Source organism: Gallinula chloropus (genome assembly GCF_964237585.1).
Source record: "Gallinula chloropus genome assembly, chromosome: 1".
NCBI lineage: Eukaryota > Metazoa > Chordata > Aves > Gruiformes > Rallidae > Gallinula > Gallinula chloropus.
This window is the reverse complement of record NC_140085.1, coordinates 71567133-71589594: the sequence shown is the minus strand read 5'-3', so window position 1 is coordinate 71589594 and position 22462 is coordinate 71567133. Positions and strand designations below refer to the sequence as shown.

Here is a 22462-nt window from a genome sequence, read left to right as displayed (position 1 = left end):
GGTGCCCTCCACCAGCTTTGAGAACAAGTCATTTTGGATCAAATTTTGTGAGGTTCTTCAATGATGTTTTCAAATACTTCTCAGTACATTCAGTAATGCTCTTTCTCTGCAGAGATTATTTTTCTTCGTGCCATCACACCTACATATCCAGCCAACCAGGCAGATATCATATTTGACATAACAGAAGGAAATTTAAGAGATTCCTTTGATATCATCAAGCGTTACATGGACGGTATGACAGTGGGTGAGTATAGTGTTTTCTGCTTACTTTCCTCTCAATAATATTGTAGAACAAGGTTAAGGAAATTAACTGAAGTAATTCATTCGCACCTTGATTTTCAAGCCTGTATTGATTTAATATTCCCCAGTCCAATATATATACTTTGAACTAATATCACAGGTTTTTTTTTTTTTATTCAAAATACCAGAGGCCTAAACTTTAATTTGAGAAGTATGTTAACTTTTTTCAGAACTGGCTGTAATTACAAATGCAAACGGCTTAGCTTTAAAACAATGAGGTTTGCCCATTACAGTCAAACCAAATATAAAATATGTAGTATGTCAGCAAAGAGAATGTAATTTTAATTAACTGTTCTTTCTTCTTTAAACAGCATTGCACCAATTTGTGGATAATAATGAGATTTTTAAGGCAGGACTGAATTTACTGAAACTTTTACCTGTTTTAATATTTAATGACAGGCTGGTTCAGTTTTAACTAAATACTTCTCTTGAGGGTAAAAGGGATCTGCCAAATACTGTAGGTTGGATGAAACTTCAGGATGGAACCTACATGTTTGAGTTACAGTCTGAGCTTGGCAGGGAGGAGACGTGGCAGGAGGTATACCTGTGTATAAGGGTCATGCATGAGACCTGCATCTCCTCTTATTGCAGGAGGGGCTGCAACACAACCTGGGGTTGTACTTTCTGGTAGGTTTCTTTCAGAGCAGGGCCCTTTTGGGGGATATAATGTGTACTGTGTCCAGCATGAATGCATATAGTGTATCCAGTATATATACATACATGTGTACAGATGTATATTTCCAATGTGTAATGTAGTTTGGCTCTCACTGTGGGACCCAACATACCCAGGAGTAGTTGGCAAATGATGTGAAGGTTGCAAAGCAGGAACAGGCCCCAGATGATGTGCTGCTTTGCCCAGTGTGAGTTGCCAGTGCTGTGGCAGGGGAATATGCTGTGATTCTTCTCATGGTTAAAGAATAAATTCACCATGTATTAAAAAATAGTATTCGACCGTTCTTTATTAATGTTTATTTATGAAAATAAAGGACTGCTGTTTCCAGTGACTGTGCAGGTTCTGCTCAGGTTTATACATGTGCTACTGGGATTTCTAGCAGGACTTGTTTGGATGAAAAGAAAAATCACCGTTGTGCTTCTTCCATACATTGATGGTCTGTGAAAAAGTCATATTTAGCATGATCTGAAGGTGGCACTGTTGCATTTCAGAAGGAAGATAGTACAAGCTTCAGCTGTGCAAAGGTTTTATGAGCTGTAGATAAAACTCCTAAGTCATTAGGTTTGTATTTCTTTCTTTGTCAAACAGAAGTACACATGTAAGCACTGAGAAAAAGGGAAAGTCTGTTAAAGCGGGGTGATAAGATTACCGATTCCAGGTATTGGGTTGATTCTTTAGAAGAGTATAAATGTTATCAGATCCCACAGTAGTTGCAGTAGTTTGCTTTTCATGCTGTGTTCTTCTTTCTGTCTGAACTGAGAAAGAAGGACGTGTTTAGAAATTTGACTGGCCAAGGTATTCGCCCGAGGGAAGTGTTTCCATTTTGAAGGACAGGACTGCGTGTCAGTGGTATTTTACTTGGTAAACTGGATATCTGCCTCACAACATTAGGAGAGAGGGGATATTCTTCACCAGCTAGCTTGCAAAGATATGATACATGCCTTAGTACATTTCCAGCTCTGCAAAAGAATTGGGCTACTATTTCTTCACCTCAGTTCCCCCATGTGCAACGTGGAGATGATAAAACATGCCTACCACTGTCTTAATTAATTCTTGTATGTAAGAGTTTTAATTAATCCCTCTTTGTAAAAGTACTTTGAGATTAATGGGTGGAAGCTGCAAAGTAAACTGCCTGCAGCAGAATTGGAAAAGGAGAAACAGAACCCAAGCTGATATTACCTGGAGGGGCAGAGGTTCAGGACAGCATGTTGCATGTGTGAAATTAGGATTGCAAATAATTCTGCCAACAGCAGTTCTGCTACTCTCATCATAATATCATTTTTCTTATTATTAATAATCAGAACATTAGGTGTTCCCATAAAGTGCTGGGAAGTTTTCAAGACGGATAAATCAGATGGAATCTTAGTCCATGGGAGTTCACAAAAGGAGTCCCCTCCTTGTAAAGAAGAGGAAGGGTTTGCATAAGGGTGGAAAAAGACAAAGGGCATAGACAATACCAGGAAGATTTACTGGATATCCTATTAAGTTATAGGAACATAAGAACTGTGGTGCTGCAGCGTAGGGACTCTAGCAGTCCAAATGCTCAACTGGCCCAGTAACCTGCATCCAACGTATGGGCCAGTAAGAGGCAGGTATACAGGAATCATCAGTTTATATGCTTCTAGGAAAGCACACCTGGACCAACATGCTTGATGGCCACCAATGGACATATACTTCTTGAATCGGTGTATCTCTTTTTTGCTGCTTATATTGTAGAGGAAGTAATATATTTATTAGAATCATAGAACCATAGACTCTCCTGAGTTGGGAGGGACCCACGAGGAGCATCGAGTCCAACTCCCAGCTCCACACAGGGCCAGACAAGTCAGAGCATGGGACTGAGTGCATCATCCTGACACTTCTTGAACTCAGCCAAGCTCGATGCTGTGACCCCTTCCCTGGGGAGCCTGTGCCAGTGCCCAACCACCCTCTCAGTAGAGAACCTCTTCCTAATATGCAATCTAATATCCTATTCTGATAATAAATCATAGATGCATTGTTAAAAGGAATAGTAAACATGTTTAATTCTGTCGTAATATTTCAGGAGAAATGACAAGAGTATCAAAACTATTTTATCTGCTAATGGAAATTAAATCACCAAATATCTCTTCTCTACAAGAGAAAAGACAGAAAACCTCTCCAGGAGGGTGGAGAAAAGACATGGATGGTCTAGCTCATAGAGAGATGAAGTGATTAAGAGCATGTGTGAAAAAAGCTATAAAATAGTTACTAATGTTACAGAAAGAGTTGAATGTCATAGAGCTTGACTAGATGTCAGCAGAGGAAACCAATGAAGGGATTCAAAGAAAGGAGAGAGGACTGGGGAAGGAGGGGAAGAAAGGACAGATCAATGAAGATGCTTTTGCAGGAAGTCCTCCATTAATAAAACAGGTTTTTGCTAGGTTGTCACAAACAAGAAGAGAGATGATGCTTTAAGAAGAATCTGCATTTAAACTGTGTTTGTATGAATGCTCTCAAAAGTGCAATACTAAAAAAACAAAAAAGTACAAGTTTCTTTTGGTAAAGGTTTCGAGAGTGGGAGGAGATGCTACAGATGGAGTTACAGAAGAAAAGTGAGAACTGGAACACTGACAGAGAATTGGGACTGAAGAGAGGCAGGTCATCAGTTTTAACCGTTACCCTTTAAGTTGACACTCAGATGTAAAGAAGACGTTAGTGAAGCTGAGAAATGTGTAGGATTGGATAGAGAGTGGCCTGGTTTGTGGTTTGTTGGTGAAGAGATAGAGCTGAGGTCACAGGAAGAGATGAGAGTGTGTAGGAGCAGGTTGTCAGGAAGGAAAATGAAGAAACTAGAGGAAAGAGCTGTCCCAGGGAATGCTACATAATAAAACCCCAACAGGCTCTCCCAAAGAAGATGTAGGAGAAGCAGCTACAAAGGTAGGAGAAGAAAGAGGCAAGGATAGTATTGCAAAATCTAGGAAAGAAAATGTATCAAATGGGAATCAATGGAGAGCAGTATCAGGCATGGAGGAACCAGAAGAATTAAGAACAGACTCCAAAATGAGCTATCCTGACCTATAGAAAGTATCTTCCAGTGGAAGAGAAGGAATGAAAGCCAGCCTACTGGAGTTGCAGAGCATAGACCTCATGCAAGCTGAAGAAAAAGAATTGTTTAAAAGGTTATCTCCAATATTTCTACCCTATTGCATTAAAAAGAGACGTGAAACCCCATTCTTTCCTGGTTCGAGAAGAGCTGTAGACTCTCTGTTGTCTGTTGTGGTTACAGGTCAAGGAGGCATTGTATCCAAACAATACTGTTAACAACTTCACATCACTTATTAGCACGGGTGGGAGAAAAACAGAAGCACAGACCTATCCAGGTTGGGTTTTTTTAAAGCTTTTATAGACTTTTCACTGCATTCCTCCTTTAACCAGCTGTCAGAGAAAAATGAAGAATGCATTTTCAACCTGTACAAAAATGTCCTATCAACGCCTCAGGTATTATCAGTTACTATAAAACATTTCCCCCCTCAGCTATGCATTCATTTCCTTAGGTGACTGTAATACCACCTTGCAGTCTGGTAAACTTCAGGAAGGTTTTTCAATTCCTTAACACATCTAAAAGTAGTTTTGATAGACAGAAATCTTCCATATCCTATTTAGAACTAACCTAAGCATATATTCTTCTGTATTAAGCAGAATAGTTCTGTTCTTAGCAAGAAGGTTCAAAGCCAACACAATTACAAAATTTCACTTGAACCTATAGAGCTTCTCAGGGGTATCGTGCTGGACCCTGAATACACTGACATCAAAGGTTGCTTATAGTTTTACAGATATGTACTACTGCTGTCCACTGTTATTTGTGAGGATTTCACTGCTATCTCTGTCCTGACTCTCCAGCCTCTTCTACACGTGTGGTAATTCATTATGTTGCTTTTGAACATTTACAGAAAGTGTCTCAACTACTGATGGCACAAGATTGGATTCATTAGTAGTCTAATTTCTACCATGCTATCATGATTGTTTAGTATGTTCCAGAGGCTGTGCAGAGACTTTTAAAAAATGTCCAGAAGGTAAACAAAACAAGAAAGTGTGCTCCTGGGATCCCATACTGGGGTTGGGGGCAGGAGAAGGAAACTGGAGGTTTATTTTACTTTTTGGGAAACCCATTCATAGCACAGGGGAAGTAGTTCTGCATCTCATAAATAGTTTCGCCATTCCCAGTGTGGCAAAGTCTTTTCACAGTCCACCATAGAAATGTTTCTGTGGCCTGACTTTAAATTTAGAGTCATTGGATTGCAGAAAGTTTTGTTCTGAGCTTTATCCCCGGACCCACTCTGCAGTGCTGGGCAAGTACCTTCACATTCCTCTCCCTTACCTCCAAACTCTTTATCTTTGGGCCAGAGGCTGGCTGGCTCTTACCGTGCATTTGTTAAGGTGTTGAATATAATGAGATCCCAGGACTGATTTGGGCTTCCTGGCACAGCTGTGATGCTGAAAGTAGCAGTTCTCCTCCAGTTGCTTTTCTCCAGGGAAGGGAGTCTAGGTGTAGGCAGAGATCTGCGGTTCACGGGGGACGAGGACATACATTATCTCCCCTTGTGGATACTCTTACTAGAAAGTAAGAGACAATAGCCACCTTTTGTGGTGACTATAATGTCATTAGCATGAAATGACAATGGTGTCTGGCGATACAAAACCTGTGCTGTCCAGTCATTCATAGCGAGCGCACAGAGACGGGGCATAATTCATCAGGTTTTTGGACAGGCTCTTGCAGCCTTACATTAAAAATGACAGAGCCCCTTTCAGTACCTTTCTTCTGCTTTCATCTAGGCCTGCCCCTTTCACAAGAGGAGCCCCTCAGCAAAGAATATTTTGTGAGTTTTTCTCTGTGCCAGGTTGCCCTGTCGAAATTAGTAGCTATGCATTTGGGATGAGGGTGCCCAGAAGCCATTTGCTAAACGGGATCCTAGATTTATTGCCTGGACCTGCCCTTTTGGGATGCTGACTGCACTGTTCAGTAGTCAAATCTCTCAACACCCTCCCTCCCCTCCAGAAAAAATGTCAGGCTGGAGAACTCTTCTGGAGGCAAACAGGCAGCTCGAGCGGGAGGTGGATTTTCATTTCGTAGCTGAGAAATGCTGAAGGTCTTTTCTGGTGAGAGTAAGTCTCACGCTCGAGGGGAACAACCTTCCTAATGCCAAATTTCACTCTAACACATTGCAAGTATCTAATTAATCAAACACTCCTCCTTGATCAATATTCATCTCACCTCTCGGGTAGGAAGGCGTAACGTAATACAGAAGCTTGCGTACAGACCACCTTCAGCTAGAGTTTCCATGAAGCCAGCAGACAGATAAATCACACTGCAGCTCTGACGAAGGTTTGTGGCGTGAAGTCTAAAACCTGCCAACTTCGGAAAGAAATGGACTGAGTCAGGGAACAGCTGAGGGGACCGCCAAAGGTCCTTGGTTCAGATTACATACATAGCGTGCATTTTTCGGTATTAACTTTAAACAGTGGGCTGAGAAATTACATAAATGAGCACATAAAGCCAGATTTGGAATCCAGTACACCGAGAAACATACGGCAGTGATTCCTGTGAGAGATGTCTGTGTGAATTCAGCCTCCTGAGGTGCTTTGCCCTGGTTTAGACTAGTCAGAGATCTGCTTTTCTGAGGATCTCCAAGTGTCAAATGTGTGTGCGAGTGATTCAGCTGCTTCTGCTGCTGCTTCCCAGTTTGTGGTCGATAGCAAGCATCTCAGTCCTGCAGTAGCACCTACACACCCCATAAAAATGGACATGGAAGACAAGAGGCTCAAGGTATAGCATAAATCTTTCCCAGTATGATGCAGAGATGCACGGCTCACTTAGACACCCAAAGCCCTAACTTTTATTTTTAAAGGGGTCAAATGTGGTGAGGTGACCCCTTACTTCAGCCTTATTTTGAGAATTTGGTCAGGGATTAGCACACATTAAGATTCAGAAAGCTTCCCTCCTCAGAAGGTCTGCTAACAATACCAGTGGAGCTGTCGCCTCTAGGTGATGACTGAGCAGCTATATAAGGGCTTTCATGTCAAATCCTCAGGATTAGGTACTTTTTTCTTCCATGGTAAATTGAATCACAGAGCTATGCTGTGCTGCGTGCCATAATGTGGCTCCTTGCCAAGAAATGCTTAGGGTTACAATAATTAATTGCCCAGGTGTCATGGATATGCTACTGTATCAAAGCTTGGCTGAAGTGGAATAATATGGCTGTGGGATAGGTAGGGTAAGCTAAGCCTCTCTCAGTAAATCGAGAGATTGCATGTAGGTGATGATGTACCATGATGGACACTGTAAATAAGACAGTGGGAATAAAGTCCCAGGAGGCTTGCATGTGTGGTTTTGAGTGTTTTGGACATTCAGCCTTGACATTTTCCCACCTGTTTTTGTAGTACGTAAGATACTGCATAAAGCATGTCACGTTCCCCAAGGTGGAACAGGAAGGATTAAAAAATATATGGTGGAAACTATTTTTTAATGAGGCTACTTCAAGTACAGTTATTGCTTTTTAGGCATGAGTGATTTCGCAGCATTGTCAACATTAAAACCCATTGCGAGGTTTGGCTGGAAGGCAAACCAGAGATCTAAAAGCACTTCAAGTTTGCCAAACCAAGATAAGAGCACATCCCTCTGAAGTTATTTGGTATCCTTAATAAAGATCATAGTATTTGTAAACTAGCCAAACCTCGGTAAAATCAAAGGTTGTTTTTAATTCTTTCATAATACCAAGGCTCCATATGATCCAACATGACAGATAATAGCTTTGAAAACATTTACCATTTTTTTCTGGCCAAAAAATGTATTAATACCATGAGGGCTCTTTATTGCCTCTTTATTTGATGCATTTCAGCAATCAAAGCTTTCTAGAGAAGCCCAAGTGTTAATGAAATTAAACTTTGTTGAGTGGTTGAAGGATAGCATTTATAATAAATTGAATCCCAAACTTCTGATCTGTTGAATAAGGCAGAAAGATCCTTTTTCACGCTGAAATGTAATTCTCTACTGTAATTTCCCTTTCTTGTTTTTTTTTTTCTTTCTTTAGAGGTGAAACGAAAGGCAAAAAGAGAAGCAGATTTAGTTTAAGCTAAATTTAAACTAAGGCTTGTACCCCAAGTGGAAACTTCAAAGGCTATGAGTACCTGCAGAGTTTTAGACACAATTACTTGGACAGCCTTTAAAGGAAAGCTTTGGCTTTACGCAGCTTATAAATGTTTACTGTGGTCGATAGATGCTTAGAGCTTGGGAGAGATCTGAGCAATAGATGTTGTTTATGGGTGCAGGCCCACCTTGTTACACTGCTCTTTTTCTCTGAGGGACATCTTGCCCTACTCCTGATCCTCTTTTACACCTCCCAGAAAAGGATACAGTACAGCTTTGAGCTGTGCTGTTGGGCAGCGGTTACTGAATAGCTGCAGGGACCCAGGCTTTTTCCCTGTCCCTAAGATAACATGCCATTGCCATCAGCACTGCATGAACTGCTCCAAGTCATGAGGAGCCCTGTGTATGCCACCATTGCAGTACCTAAATCGATGCCATCTTTCTGTTACCTCACAAGGAACACTGGGGTTGTGTTAAGTGATCTGGAACTTGGTTGGTGCTCAGAAGGGAAGCCCCCCTCTCCTCTTTACCTCTGAACTAACACTCCATCCTCTTCCCTGTTGTCAGCATAAGTATTTGTGTGGTAAACTACATTTTTAGTTCTCTTCTTTCCAGTGTTAATCCAAGGGAAGGGTTGGAGGATATAGCAGGACCACTATTTTTGATCACCTTAAAACAACAGTGAAATTGCCCATAGTGCCCTGTAGTTTACGAAAGTGTGATTTTATGTGTCCAAACCGGCTTCTGAAGCATTTTATAAGCACTTGGTTGCTCAACAGTTGAAAATCAGGCCATTTTCTTAAGAATTTGGATAAAGATCTGGGAGGTCCATGTTTGAAAAGTACGTGTTTTTTAAAATCTTATCCCCGGGTACTTGAGCAAAGATACGCATAGCAACCCACATGCCTGTGAAGCAGTCCTCCACGAGCATGGAAACCTCCTTAACATCCAACTCTAACTTTGTTCTCTGAATCTATTCTTTTGTGAAGTGTTCACCATCAAACTTGAATGAAGTTCTAATTCGCAGTATTATGAGGGCAATATACTTCAAAGCAAGAGGAAATCTATTTCAGTGCTGGTATTTTGATTAATGAGTTTTCTGAATCCTTTAACGATATTTATGTTTGTCAGGTGTGGCAGCTCAAGGATTAATGATATCTTCAGAGCTATTTTTCTGTATATGATTTGATGCCTGCAGTGATGATTACCAAGAAATATTTCATTTTCCACAGAGCAGCCACTTATTAATAAAACAGATTGTATCAGAAACTATAGAGCACCACATAGAAGGAGCCTACATTGTTATTGTCACAAATAATTGAGAGAAATAGAGATAGCTTTCACAAAAAAAAAAAAGAGTAAATGAAAAGGACTATTTAGCTTTTGAGAGATGGAGGAATCTAAGGTGTGCATTAACTTTCTGAAGTCAGCAGACATCTGGTGGTCTGGGAAATGCCTGCAGTTTGACAGCTAGATTGTGCCTTTAGGCACAGTCGTGAACTAGAGAGGACTGGAGGAACATAATGCCTGTGAGACTCCCTGTGAAGGTACAGCCCACTGCTGCGAAGGGCAACAAGAAGGGCTTCTACAAGTACAATAGCAAAAGGAAGACTAGGAAAAATGTGGGCCTGCTTCTAAACAGAGTGGGAAATCTGGTGACAAAAAACATAGACAAAGCTGAGTCAATCAGTGTCACCTTTGCCTCATTCTTTACTGATAAGATTGGCCTTCAGGAGTCCTGGGGCCCTCAGAGCAATAGGAAGGTCTGGAGCAAGAAATACTCACCCTTCATGGAGGAGGGTCAGGTTAGGGAACATTTAAACAACCTGGACATATCCAAGTCCATGGAAGCTGATGCACACAAATGCTGAGGGAACTGATGCTATTGAGAGGCCACTCTCAATTATCTCTGAAAGATAATAAGAGGTCCCATGAACTGGAAGATGGAAAATGTCACTGCAAATTTCAAGAAGGAGGATCTAGGGAACAAACAAGCTGGTCAGCCTCGCCTCAATCCAAAAGTTGATGGAGAAAATCCACATGAAAACCATTTCCAAACTTATTAAGGACAAGAAGGTGACTGGGAGTACCCAGCAAGGATTTATGAAGGGGAAATCATGCCTGACCAACCTGACAGTCTTCTACAAAGAGATGACTGGATTAGTACAGAAGACAGAGACAAAACTCTTCTCAGTGCTGTGGACAGGACAAGAATCAACGTGCGCAAATTGAAACGCAGGACATTCCATTTACACATACAAAAAACCTTCTGTTCTTTACTGCAAAGTTTGTTGAGCACTGGAACAGGTTGCTTAGAGCTGTGTGTGGAGTCTCCATCCTTAGAGATACTTAAAGCCATTCTGAACACAACCCAGAGCAACAAGGGGACTCTGCTTTGAGCAAGGGGTTGTACTGATGGTCTTCAGAGGTGCTTCCTGCCTCAACTATTCTGTGACTCTGATTTTGGGTTGCAGTGATGTTGAAAACAAGATGGTTGGATAGCTATGAAAGGGAAAACTTTGCAGATTTTGCTCTACCAAAAGCAGTAAGACATTCCCTAATGTGCAATGTTTGAAGCACTGTATTTTCACAGTTAGGATACATTAGGCAATTACCCGACAGTTGATTTATTTCCCTTCTCCTCTGGCACAGTACAGGTCAGTAAGTACTGTAGTAACTATGTTGGCAGAGCAATTTAAGCACCAAATATCATTACTTTGGCATAACTTTTTGGAATAAAGAGCAGCCTTTAGGAAAGGAATTTAATTAAACTTTAACGTATGCAGAGCCCCAAAGCCTTTTACTGATGGGGAAAAAAAAGAAAAGAAAAGAAAAAAGACCCAAAAAAAGGCTTAAAATAGCCTAAAATATGTACTTTCTGTTTGTGACCAGGATGTGAATTATTTTTCAACCTTACTGATGAACTTCATATATTTTCAATGAATACTGAATAAAAACTAACTTTTCTTACAAATCTTAACACGACTTCTTTGAGTTGAGGCCTGCAGAGCCAAAAACCAACTTGGCTACACAGCTTTGGCTTCACACTATAGGTAAGTATTTACATGTTGTAGGCAGAGATAGTCTGGTATTCAAGCCTAACCTTTCTATGGTTTGGTCCAAGGAAGCATTTTTTCATGGCTGGATTTCTTTTCTGTAGCTTGTTTCTGGAATGATCCTATCTACTCTGCCTTTCCAAATAGCCACTGCAGTGATGGCTTCCCTAGTTCTAAGCTTCCTAATTGTCTGAACATCTCTTTTGAAACTTATGACCAGGCTCTTAAATAACACTGATGCAGCTGAGATGTTTACTCTTAACTTTGAAAATCTTGGCCAGCAGTATAAAGCGAGAGGCCTTGAGGAGAGAAAGCAAACTTGAAATTATAGTCCAGGATCTTGCATTAACATGAGGAGACCAGTCGTCTTGTATTGCTTAAGGGAAACTCAGAAAGGTGGTTTTCCCCTACAAAAGGTTGCTCACCACACATTTACCACTGGCGTGCTGGTGATTTGGGCTACTTTCTTTAATAGCCACACAATGGCTTTAGGTTCCAGACAGCAGAGATGATAACCTCTTGGCTTTGTTGCTGCAACATCCACATGGGATTAAAGAAGTTTTCTAACATCCTTTTTACGTAATCATACATACCCAGGGGCTGACACAGACTAGCAGACTATTTAAAGGCTACTTTTGTGATTCACAAAGATCCATTGCTAAATAAAAAATAAAGAGTAGGTACTCTTGCATTGTGAGGGCTAGTACTATAGGACTGTTCATTTCTGATGAGGCTTTAAAAAGGACCAGAGTGGTTTTTGTGGGGAAACAGAGGTCCAGGAACAGCCAAATGAAGGCCTTCAGAACATAGGTTGAGATTATCTGGAAGTTAGTAGAAAGCCCAGTAAATTACCTGAGCTTCAGTTGAGTTTGGGCTGTAGCTCCACAGCTCTCACCACATTGTCTGCCACTTGAATTTTTCCAGATTAATAATTTCAGGTTCCAAGTATCCATTTAAAGCACAAGGAAAATAGCTAGAGGAAAAATTATAAGGTGTTTTTTTGTGTGTCAATGAAATCTCTGTCTGGTAGCTGTCGCTAGCAGCTCATCCCAAATACATCCAGAAACAGACAGCACCGTCTCTCTCCATGTAATAGCACATTCTCTTGACAAGCCTTCCTGTAGTTTTTTTTCAAAGGGGGGCACATTTTGTGATGGACAACCAGACCTGTAGCCTCATAGCCTGAGGGTTAGGAAATCTGGGGGCAAGAACTGTTTTGCTTGGGGCTCCTACACGTCTCTTACAGGATTTTAGTAATTTCATGAGGAATAGAAATTAATCTGTTTCTACCAGAAGGTCATGAATTCTGCATGAACAAACTTAACATGAATTTTTCAGCCCTAGTATGCATTCCAGACTGTCACCTGTTAAACCTCATACCCTGCTTAGCTTTGGGACAAACAGTAAAATATTTAAAATTTCAGTAGCAGTGTGTGCTTATTTTGAAGGAAAAGCGAACAATGAGCTATGCTCAGACTTGTTTGTCTGCCTTTGGTATTTCAAATACATGTCCTATTCTTACTATTTTATTTAGTCCTATTATTACTATTTTAGATTCTTTCTACAAAGTATTTAATTGAAAAATATCAGAATGAATAAAAAGATGTGTTTTGTTCTATTTAGGACTGGATGAATATGTCAACTATAGATTAAAGATTCAAAAAGGTGCATTGTTCTTTTCACCAGGTCACGCTCTCTCGGTAACTCCTCACCATCCCTCTGAGATTAGGCAGTCTATGGTCAGTTTCTAGCTGACCACAGATCATACAATGGCATTTAAAAAAAAAAAAAAAGGCAAATTTTCTTAAATAATTTGTTTATTCCCAAGAAAACTGGCTAAATTAGTACCTGCAGATAATGTCAAGTGTGAAGTCTTGCATGAAAAAGGGGCAATACTTGAATACTTACTGGCTTCAACTGATAGTAACTAAGTCGCATGTCTCTGTTAACTTGCCCCCTGAGAAGAATCCTAGAAAAGAGACTGTTGTGCTAGTTGGGAGCACAGAGGAAAAAGGCTATTTTGCTACTATCCTTTGGCAGGTGATGACTGGAACAAAACAATAAACCTGTAACCCCGTGTTGGGGGAGAAAGATGAGAAGGTGGTAAGAGGAAAAGAACTCTTGTGCCTGTTCCTTAACACTAAGTTTGAAATGTGGTTGAGGGAATCGATCACATTTTTGATAACTGTGTTTACTGTATTTTCCTGAGCGTAGCCCACGGGTTATTTGGAAGAACAGCTTTGGATCTGGCAGTAGTTCGAATCGTTTATATATACACATATCCACAGGCCTGCATATGAATATGCAGGTAAGGCAAAAGGGGGTTTACTTCAGCACATCCCCTCTTCCCACAGTCATCAGATACAGGTCCCCAGCAATCGACAGTCCCTATTGCCTCTTCCTTTAGCCTCTGATTCCCTGTCTGATCCATTAGCACTTCTCAGCTTGATTTTGTGTGGGGTCCTTAAAAGTTTAGTTTATCTGAGGCTTCCTTTTTGAGGAATGGGTGCAGCTTCTCTCTGCTCCGTGTTCTTGCAATGATGATGCAGATTTAAATATTTTACTAAATCCAAGAATCAATCCCTGTTGAAAATCCTGTGGCCTTTGTCTCTGGAACAGAAAACATACCATAATGCATGCTCTCTACCAAACCAAAACACCCTTTCCTAGTGGCAGTGTGAAAATAATCTTCTTTGGTTGTGCTTTGCTTTCTGGCAAATCGTGGAGAACCCTTTTAGGGGAACTTTCTCTAGAGGAAATGCAAATACAGCGCTCAGCAATAGGTGTAAGCAACACAAGGATGCAGAATCATTGCAAGTGTAGAATTTCTGGTTAGCAGTGGGGGGAAAAAAGATTTTTTTTTTTTAACTATTTTTAAAAGTTTTGCAAGTCCACCTTCAAATACTGGGCAGTGAGCTTAGCACAGGAGCCAGAATCAGGAGTCTGGATTTCTGGAGACAAGATGTTAATGCATGGTAACGTGGGGACTTGTGACCCAGAGACTGTTAGTGTGGTAACAAAACAGCAGTGTTTCTCCCAAGTTCAAAATGGAGCTTCTTAGAAAATCAGCTGCCTAATGCAAAACTACAAGCAGAAACCAGACACAGAGGTGAATTGCCTGAGGGCCTCACATATTTCAAAGCAGAGAAATGTAATGATATCTTAAAGAGGTATAGACAAGCCAGGGAATACCTGTGGCATCTGATTACAATAATAGAAATTCTGCTGAAAGGCTTAGGAAGATTAACAATATTAACCTTGCTATCTTATTTATCCTATCTTCTTTGATAAGAAAAGCCTCAGTAATCCGCTGACAGTGCCTCTGAGATTGTTGGTTGTTGTCATTACTCTCACTATAAAATAAGTATTATATATTATTTAGGTGAACATCTTCACTACACTTCACCTTAGAGAAAACCGAAATACGAAACATTAAAGAAGAAGCAGCAGAGCAAGAGAGCAGCTCAGTGTATTAATTATATTAATTACAGAGCTGTAAAAGCTCCGGGCCATGGTCAGACTATCGCTGCAGAAATAACTGTGATACCCAAAAACTTGCTGCCTCTCAACCCCAGGCTGTTTGCTTACACAGGTCAGCAGATGGAAGGGATTGGCGTAGATCCTGTTTACAAGAAGGGCAAAGTGTGCAAGGGAAAGAAGTCTTACCCGTTGTTTTCTAAAAGGAGGTCAGCAAACCATGAAGATACCCAAGCAGATTTGGGACGTGTAGTAACATCTGTGCTCAGTTAACAAAAAAAGCAAAACCAAACAAAGCTGAGCTGATGGAAAGCAGTCTGCCTGGCCTGTGACACTGGGTTTTCTGTAGGTTGAGCCTGGGTTCGGGTCACGGATTATGAAGCGATGAGTATAAACAGCAACAGCAGCTTGTCAGACTGGAGAGAAACAGCGCGTGCTTGCATAGGTGTGCCTGTAGGCAAGACAACACAGATGCTCAAGATTGCTTGGCACATGGGATTCAGCAGCAGCAGCAGCACAAATCTCCTTGTTCATTGCTTATCAGTTATTCACCCTGTTTTAATATAGGCAAATATCCTCCCGGCGTCTTTTTTTTTCTTTTGGTACAAAATGCTAACCTTGCTGAAATCTAATTTTGTTAGGAAAGGATTTGGATGAACTTGCTTAAATAAACTCACCCCACTTACCAGCTGCAGCTGGAGTCTGCAGCTTTGATCCCAGATAGCATCAGATGATGGTGGCATTGGAGAGCACTCTGTTTACAGGTCACATAACAAGCGACACTGTTGCTCTTCCGGCATCCTCTGGGCTAGGGCCAAGACCCAGTCTGCACTTATCCCCATGTCAAATCTGAGTGGCTCCATCCAGCTACTTTGGATTTAGACTGGTAAAAAAGAGATCAAAAAGCAGCTGCTTAATGTTACATTTCCTGACTTTTCAGTACATTTAAAAATGGTAAGCTTCCTATTACTATAAAGTATGTTTTTATACTTAATATTCAGCTATAAGTGCTGAAGGATGCCAGACCACAAATCTGGACCCGGCATTAGTCTGCCAAAAGACACAGTGGAACAACATGTTTATGCGAACGTTGTAGTAACTGATGAGTCCATGTCACTTAAAACCATCTAAAATTGTTACACATGGCATCTTCGAATGTGTCCTGTGCTAAATGCCCTCGAGATCCTGGCTGATTCCTTGAGCCATGATTGAACTACATGCACCAGACCTGAGCCTTAAAGCAGCTTCTTTAGACACCTGCTTATGATGGTGAGCACAAGGCACTGCTGGGCGTGTTTGGGTCTCGAATAGCTGCGCCTCCCTCATACCTGACATGAGAGGCACAAGACATTAGAGAATCAGACACAGGGAGCATCAGAAAGCAACAACACGTTACATCAGGTAGCCTCTAACAGCATTTCTGAGACAAGTCCTTGGACTTCTGTGGCAGGATCACTGGGAACTGGATAGATGTGTAGCCAGGTCTCAGGCTCTGAGCAGCTTTGCTATTATGTGGCTTCCACCTGCATTTGTCCTTGGGTTTGATGGAGAAAAATGCTCAGGTTTTACATTTTAGCACTCGATGAGTGAATCTACCAAGAGCTGAAAACCTCTCATATTATTTTGTCCAGTAGAACATTTCAAGGGCTTTTTTTCGTTCTTTTTTAAAATTCTGCTAGAATAGCAGCATCCTTGTACACATGCTGTAGCACAAACCCATCTGACTGCATCATCCTACTTATTTAATAGGAGGGAAAAGGAAATCATTCTTTTGCAGTGGTGGTCTTTTCAGGACCATCTAGGGCATCGGCACAACAATCTGGAAAAATAAATACAGTAAGAGCATTGTGTTTCTTTGTACATTGCTTCAATATAGCTGTCTCATCATGTGCAGCTTTCACTTCTCAGACCACTATTAAGCTCAATTTTAAAACTGCAGCAAGAGAACTGTGTGGAAAAGTACATGGCCACAACGGATCACAGTGTGTTTGCCTGTTCCACCTGGAAAATAATGCTTTTCTCCTGCCTGTTAGCAGAGTGCATCCAAACAAGTATGGGAAAGTTACTAATTGCTTTGAATGCTACATCAATAATGTATGGCTACATGCCATAGTGTGGCATAAACCATCTTGATTGGAATCACATCACACCAGAAAAACACACAATTTTGCACTCACATGCCTAGAAGAGAGCAGGCTCTACTAGAGCAGAGGGAGAAGGTGTAGAACACCATGAAAAGACTGCTGAATGGAAACAGCAACCTTTGCCATCTGAGGCTTGGTGATCACTGCATGAGCTGCTCACAGGGTGGGTTAAACAAGCTTGCCAGTACTGAGTGATTCCAACACTGTGTGTTTCCATGGCTGTCAGTTAAAGCCATGCCTGCAATAATGCGATGTGCTGTTAGTAGAATGCTTTAAGTGCTACCTTAAAGGGAGGGCAATTTTAGGAAGGTTTTTCTTTTTCAATATATCATCTACCAAGCCCAGTCATTTTTATAAGGTGCAGGAAAGTAGCCAAGAAAGCTAAAAAATAAAATAAGTGTGTATATATATATATATGTATGTAGGTAGGTACATATAAATTGTTGGGGGAAGGATGCTTAATAAGCATATTCATCAAATATGGCAAGCAAAGTGAATGTGGTGAAAAGTTTGCAATTTTTCTGCACGCTGAAGATATTAGTCGGTATTTAACCAGGACAAAACTGTAATGTCATCACTGCCTTAGAGAAAGGTGCTGACAGCCTGCATAAGCAAATGTTTATCTCTCCCATCAGATCTCAAGCCAATGTGTTCGTAGGGGACTTCTGTAGGAGTTTGGCCTGGACTCCAGCAAGGTGCTGGTGTGCTGCCTGCTTTTGAAACATAACCCCCAGCGTGCAGAAGGCATATGTCTTAAATAATCCTTTCTTAAGCTGTGTATTTCCTGCTGAATGCAATGCCCTGTCAGATAAGTCAGTCTTCAGGAGGAGGGGTCTGAGGCAGGGGTCTCTGCCAGACTCCCTGTGCCTGCTGTCTGACCTCAGGTTTAAGTGATTTTGACCTTTTGGATGCATCCATTCGGATGCAAGCAGTTTGGTTGCTCCCTACTCTCACCACCGGGCCTAGAAAATAGTTGGGAAGAGAGAAGGTGTTTGCCGATTCGTCCTGAGTCTTTAAAAGGAGTCAGTGGGAAAGCTGCTGTTGACTTCTGTTCTGTGCAGGTCAGAAGTTGCAACACTATTCCGTTTGGCCACATTTTGTTGAGGCACCCACGAGGCCTTATGGTCCAGTTGGGCCTCCCTGGGGTCCTCCCCCACGCGCTACCTGAGAGCCAGGAGCCCCATTTCAGCTTCAGTCCTTACCACTCAGCCCCCAGCAGGCCCTGTCCCGCTGCACCCTGGTACTGAGGCTCCCCTGTGTAAAACAAACCTGAAGACTTGAGCCCTGAAAGACACAGCTCACTGTTCCCTTACCACCTCCTTTCTCATTATCAACCCACAGTGTTGGTGAGGGAATGGCCCCCACCCATGTGAGGAACAAGGCAGGGAGAGGGGCTGTGCTAGGCCTCCCTTTCCTCATTAAGCTCACCTGCTTTGATTTCAGTTCCTTCCAGTGGGCTTATGCATCCACAATGCAACACACCATCAATTTACAAACTAGTGTTACTAGATATTTATAGGGAGAGTGTTGATTTTATTGCTGCACAATAATTGCCTTTACAAATAATTTCTACTGTTCCAAATTAAGTGTGGCTTTCAGCACAGTACCAGAAATGACATGGCATTCCCAGGTGTCTGTGCTTATGTACTCCTCAGGGCAACGTATGTGCTGACTTACCTAGGGAAAGTCTCCTAATGCCCTACTTAAAAAGCAGTGTCTCAGACTTTGTAAAGAGTTTATTGCTCTGAATGAAAGGTAAGAAAAAAACCACCCCTCACTTCAGAATAGATAGGTTTTCTGCCTTTAGCAACACTTCAGTGCTCTTTCTAGATCTTCTGCGAGATAATTTGATTCAAATGTTGTACTTTATTCTTATTTTGAAAACTTTCTTCAAGCCATTTATGGATCCAACAGATAAAATGACGTCCTGTGGGTGATACTGAGCAGGGAGTTTTTTCTCTTGCTGAAATGGAGGAAGGTGTAGCTCATACAGATCCTGCAGATTCCCCCATTAATCTCAGCAACCTGTTTCTATCCCAACAGGTGTAGTTCGCCAGGTGAGGCCCATTGTTGGACCTTTCCATGCCATCCTGAAACTGGAGATGAACTACGTCATGGGCGGAGTGGTATCTCATCGGAACATTGTCAACGTTCACATCTTTGTCTCCGAGTACTGGTTCTGAGAGAGCTTCTAAAATCCCAGATCAAGCAAGCCACTCCAACCTAAATCATTACTGCAAACTATTATGTCATATACTTGTTTGTAAAACCCAATAGTGGGGTGGGGTTTTTTTGTTGTTTTATTTTTAAATATTTGGTTTATAGTTTAAGACAAATAACAGGCTATTATGTTGGTTAGACATAGGGTGGAACAAATTAAGTGAGTCTGATGTAGTAGCTGTCTGTATAAATAAGTAGTGTGTAAAAATGCTCAGCTGCCATGGGAAGTGTAAAACTTTTCTAAATGTTTGGGCAGATCTTTATTGCTCCTTGGCCAGATAACCGGAGCGACTGAGGATGTGGAAGAAGAGATGTCAGAGTTCATTGGGATGACTACATGGTATTTTTGGATGGAAGAAGCGTGGGAAGGATTAGTCATGTCACCTCCAGAGTAACTACCTTGAAGGAGTCAGGTTGTCAGAAAGTGCCAAACCCTCGCTTTTGGGCCCCTGTAGATTCACTGGCACCCAGAGGCGCTAATCCTTTCTGAAGAGTTTAGCCTAGGCATTTAAAAAGCACCATTCAGCCACGGCTACAAGAGGAAGTCCAAAAGGAACTAGAAATAGTAAGAAACTAACAAGCTATTGCACATATTAAAAAATACTCCTTGTTTTTTGGTACTTACTATTTGATTGTGAAATTACGTTTGATTCTAATTAAACAAATAACTGTCATTGAGATCAACCTCTTACAAGGAGAAGGCATACTGTTTGAATTCCAATCCCACCTGTGCTCAGCAATACCTGGGAAACCCAGGCCTGTATTCTCCTACTATTGAGTGAAGCTCTGTACCTTTTTACAATCGGTAATAAGTCAGCATGTTAAACTGTATATTTCCTATGCACCAAACCAAGACGTATGTAATAATATAACGAAACTCTCATAAATAAATGAATGTTTAATGTATTTTCTGGGCATCAAAGTAATGTATCTTTCTTTTTTTTTGTTTGTTTAATTACAGAACAGAAAATAAAGAGTTCCGTGTTTCAGTTTGCTATGTTTGTTAAGCTATGAGGAAATAAAGAAAGTCCAATGGGAAACACTCAGATGTATGCTATGGTTTCTGCTTACCAGAAAAATTGTATAATACACAAAAATACATCTCCTGCAAGCAAATTAATTATACATATATATTACACATTGCCCACTTAAAACAGTCCACTACTTCATCGGTCGTTATTGGCACTAGGCATTTGTTTCTTTCTTCTATACAAAAGCCCCTGAAGCTGGCAGGAATCTTTCCATTGACCCAAATGATCACAGAATTGTAGGGGTTGGAAGGGACCTCAAGAGATCATCAAGTCCAACCCCCCTGCCAAAGCAGGTTCCCTAGGACATATCACACAGGGAGGCATCCAGACAGGTCTTGAATATCTCCAGAGATGGAGGCTCCACAAATCCTCTGGGCAGCCAATTCTTCAAATAAGACTAGTAGAGACCTTCCTCTCTGATCCATTGCAAACAAAAGACCATGACACCTCTACTGTGTGCACGCGCAAGTCTTCATTTCATTCTCTGTGGCAGGGAAGCTGCTCTGCCTGCATCATTCCTCAGATGAAGATGTGATGGTAACATAGTCTCAAAAATAGAATTTGACTAAAGGATGCTCTCTTGATGGTATTTGTTAACCCACACACACTTTGAGAGCATCCTAGCCCCACACTGGTTTTCAGGATGCCATCAGCTTAAAACATGTTCAGTGTTGTTAGTGGCCACATCTACAGTCCTTATGATTTCAATAAATAGTTACGCATTTGCATAGAAAAATGCTACACAGCAGATATATTTATAGCAGGTGACCTTCAACATTCCGCAACTAGCAGAGATTTTGGGAAATTCCAAAGTGTAAGACAGACTGTTGACTTGAGGGATTTACTTTCTGATTTACATTGGAAAGTAAAACGTTTTATTATGCTAACAGAGTCCAAGAAAAGGAGGATGGAGGACTCTCCTTAAATCATCCAGTTCTTTTTCTTGCCAATGTAGGAAAAGTAAGTAGCCTTAGTACCACAAATACAAAAAACTGCTTCCATCTGATTTTCTGGACTGTAATTTTTGATTGTTTATTTCCTCCATAAACGGTATTTAGTTGCAGTGGAAGGAACTTTGGGACAACATAAATCTAATTTTAGGATCCAATGATGAACAAATGAATTTGCAAACTTCTTTTCTTGTGAAGGAGGAACTACATGCTGCCACACCCACCCACCCCTCTCCCCTTTCTCTTGTCTGCATTTTTGTGTAAAAATAGGTGCAAAGGTGTTTTCCAACTCTGTCCCAAATAATGTCGGAAAATTGCAAGCAGCTTTTTTAATAATCCTGATGTCATATGCAAATGTTGATCCAGTAGATGATTCTATGTTTTGTCTGTAATAAAATTAAAGAGTACTTAGTGCCACGGTCACTGCGACGTGTCTTAACTTTTAATAGATCAGCCTAGAAAAGCGAGGTAGTTCAGTAATGACAGGAAAGATCAAATATTTCTTTCATGCAAAGCTGGGACAATAAAGATCAACTTTTGCCTCCATTGTTGCAAATGGGACAATGCAAAGCTATTTGTAATTTTTATTGGCCAATACTTAAAGCTGTTCAAGTGGGAGAATGTGCTCATGAAACTGTTGGTGAGGTTCTCTCACATTGAGGGCTTTTCTTTTGCTGTGCTCCCCTGGGATTGCTTAGATCTAGGTTCAAATCCTTTTAATTGCAGGGAAACAGAACTGGAAGTAAATAAGCATTCAGAACAAAACAAGGAGGGCAAGTGCAGGCTGCTGAGCCTTTGTTAACTTGCTTCATAGGAGTCATCTCCTCAGTCATATGTAGAGTGATACCATGTCCCTTGGGAAAGCAACCCAGCACACAATTATGGAAAACACACGGGAGAAAATTACCTGGTAAACCATCTTCTGTGACACCAGAGGAGTGTGGCCAGACAATATTCACTTGAACGAACAGAGGCTCAGGGGTGCTAGGCAGATCCCTGATGCAAGTAGCGGTGGGGTCTCATCTTGTTCTGCCAAAACTCAGGTGTCCTGCAGAGACGGGAAGAATTCTTGTGTGCTACCTCAGCGGCTGCTTCCAGGACAAGTCTTAGGGCAGGAAAAAATGCCTTATTTATTTATGGTGGGATTAGGATGGTTTGTCTGAGTAAGCACTCAGTGTATGTGGATGACAGGTTGGCCATGAGCCAGCAGTGTGCCCTGGTGGCTAAGAGAGCCAATGGGATCCTGGGAGTGTGGCCAGCAGGTCAAAGGAGGTGATCCTGCCCCTCTACTCTGCCCTGGTCAAGCCCCACCTGGAGTATTGTGTCCAGTTCTGGGCTCCCTGGTATAAAAAGGACAGGGATGTCCTTGAGAGCGTCCAAAGAAGGGCTACAAAGATGATTAAGGGCCTGGAGCATCTCCCCTGTGAGGAGAGGCTGAATAAGCTGGGGCTGTTCAGCCTAGAGAAAAGAAGACTGAGGGGGCACCTTATTAATGTTCATAAATAT

General features: G+C 41.4%; 1 protein-coding gene across 1 annotated transcript in view; it reads left to right on the top strand.

The window, feature by feature from the left end:
- FBLN1 (fibulin 1) overlaps positions 1–19036 on the top strand; it is an 80080-nt gene extending 61044 nt beyond the window's left edge. The window contains exons 16-17 of the mRNA XM_084279559.1: positions 113–244; positions 18799–19036. Of these exons, the coding sequence (XP_084135685.1) occupies positions 113–244; positions 18799–18938 (272 nt within the window). The 3' untranslated portion in view covers positions 18939–19036. The remainder of the gene's footprint in view (positions 1–112; positions 245–18798) is intronic.
- The last annotated feature ends 3426 nt before the right edge of the window (positions 19037–22462 follow it).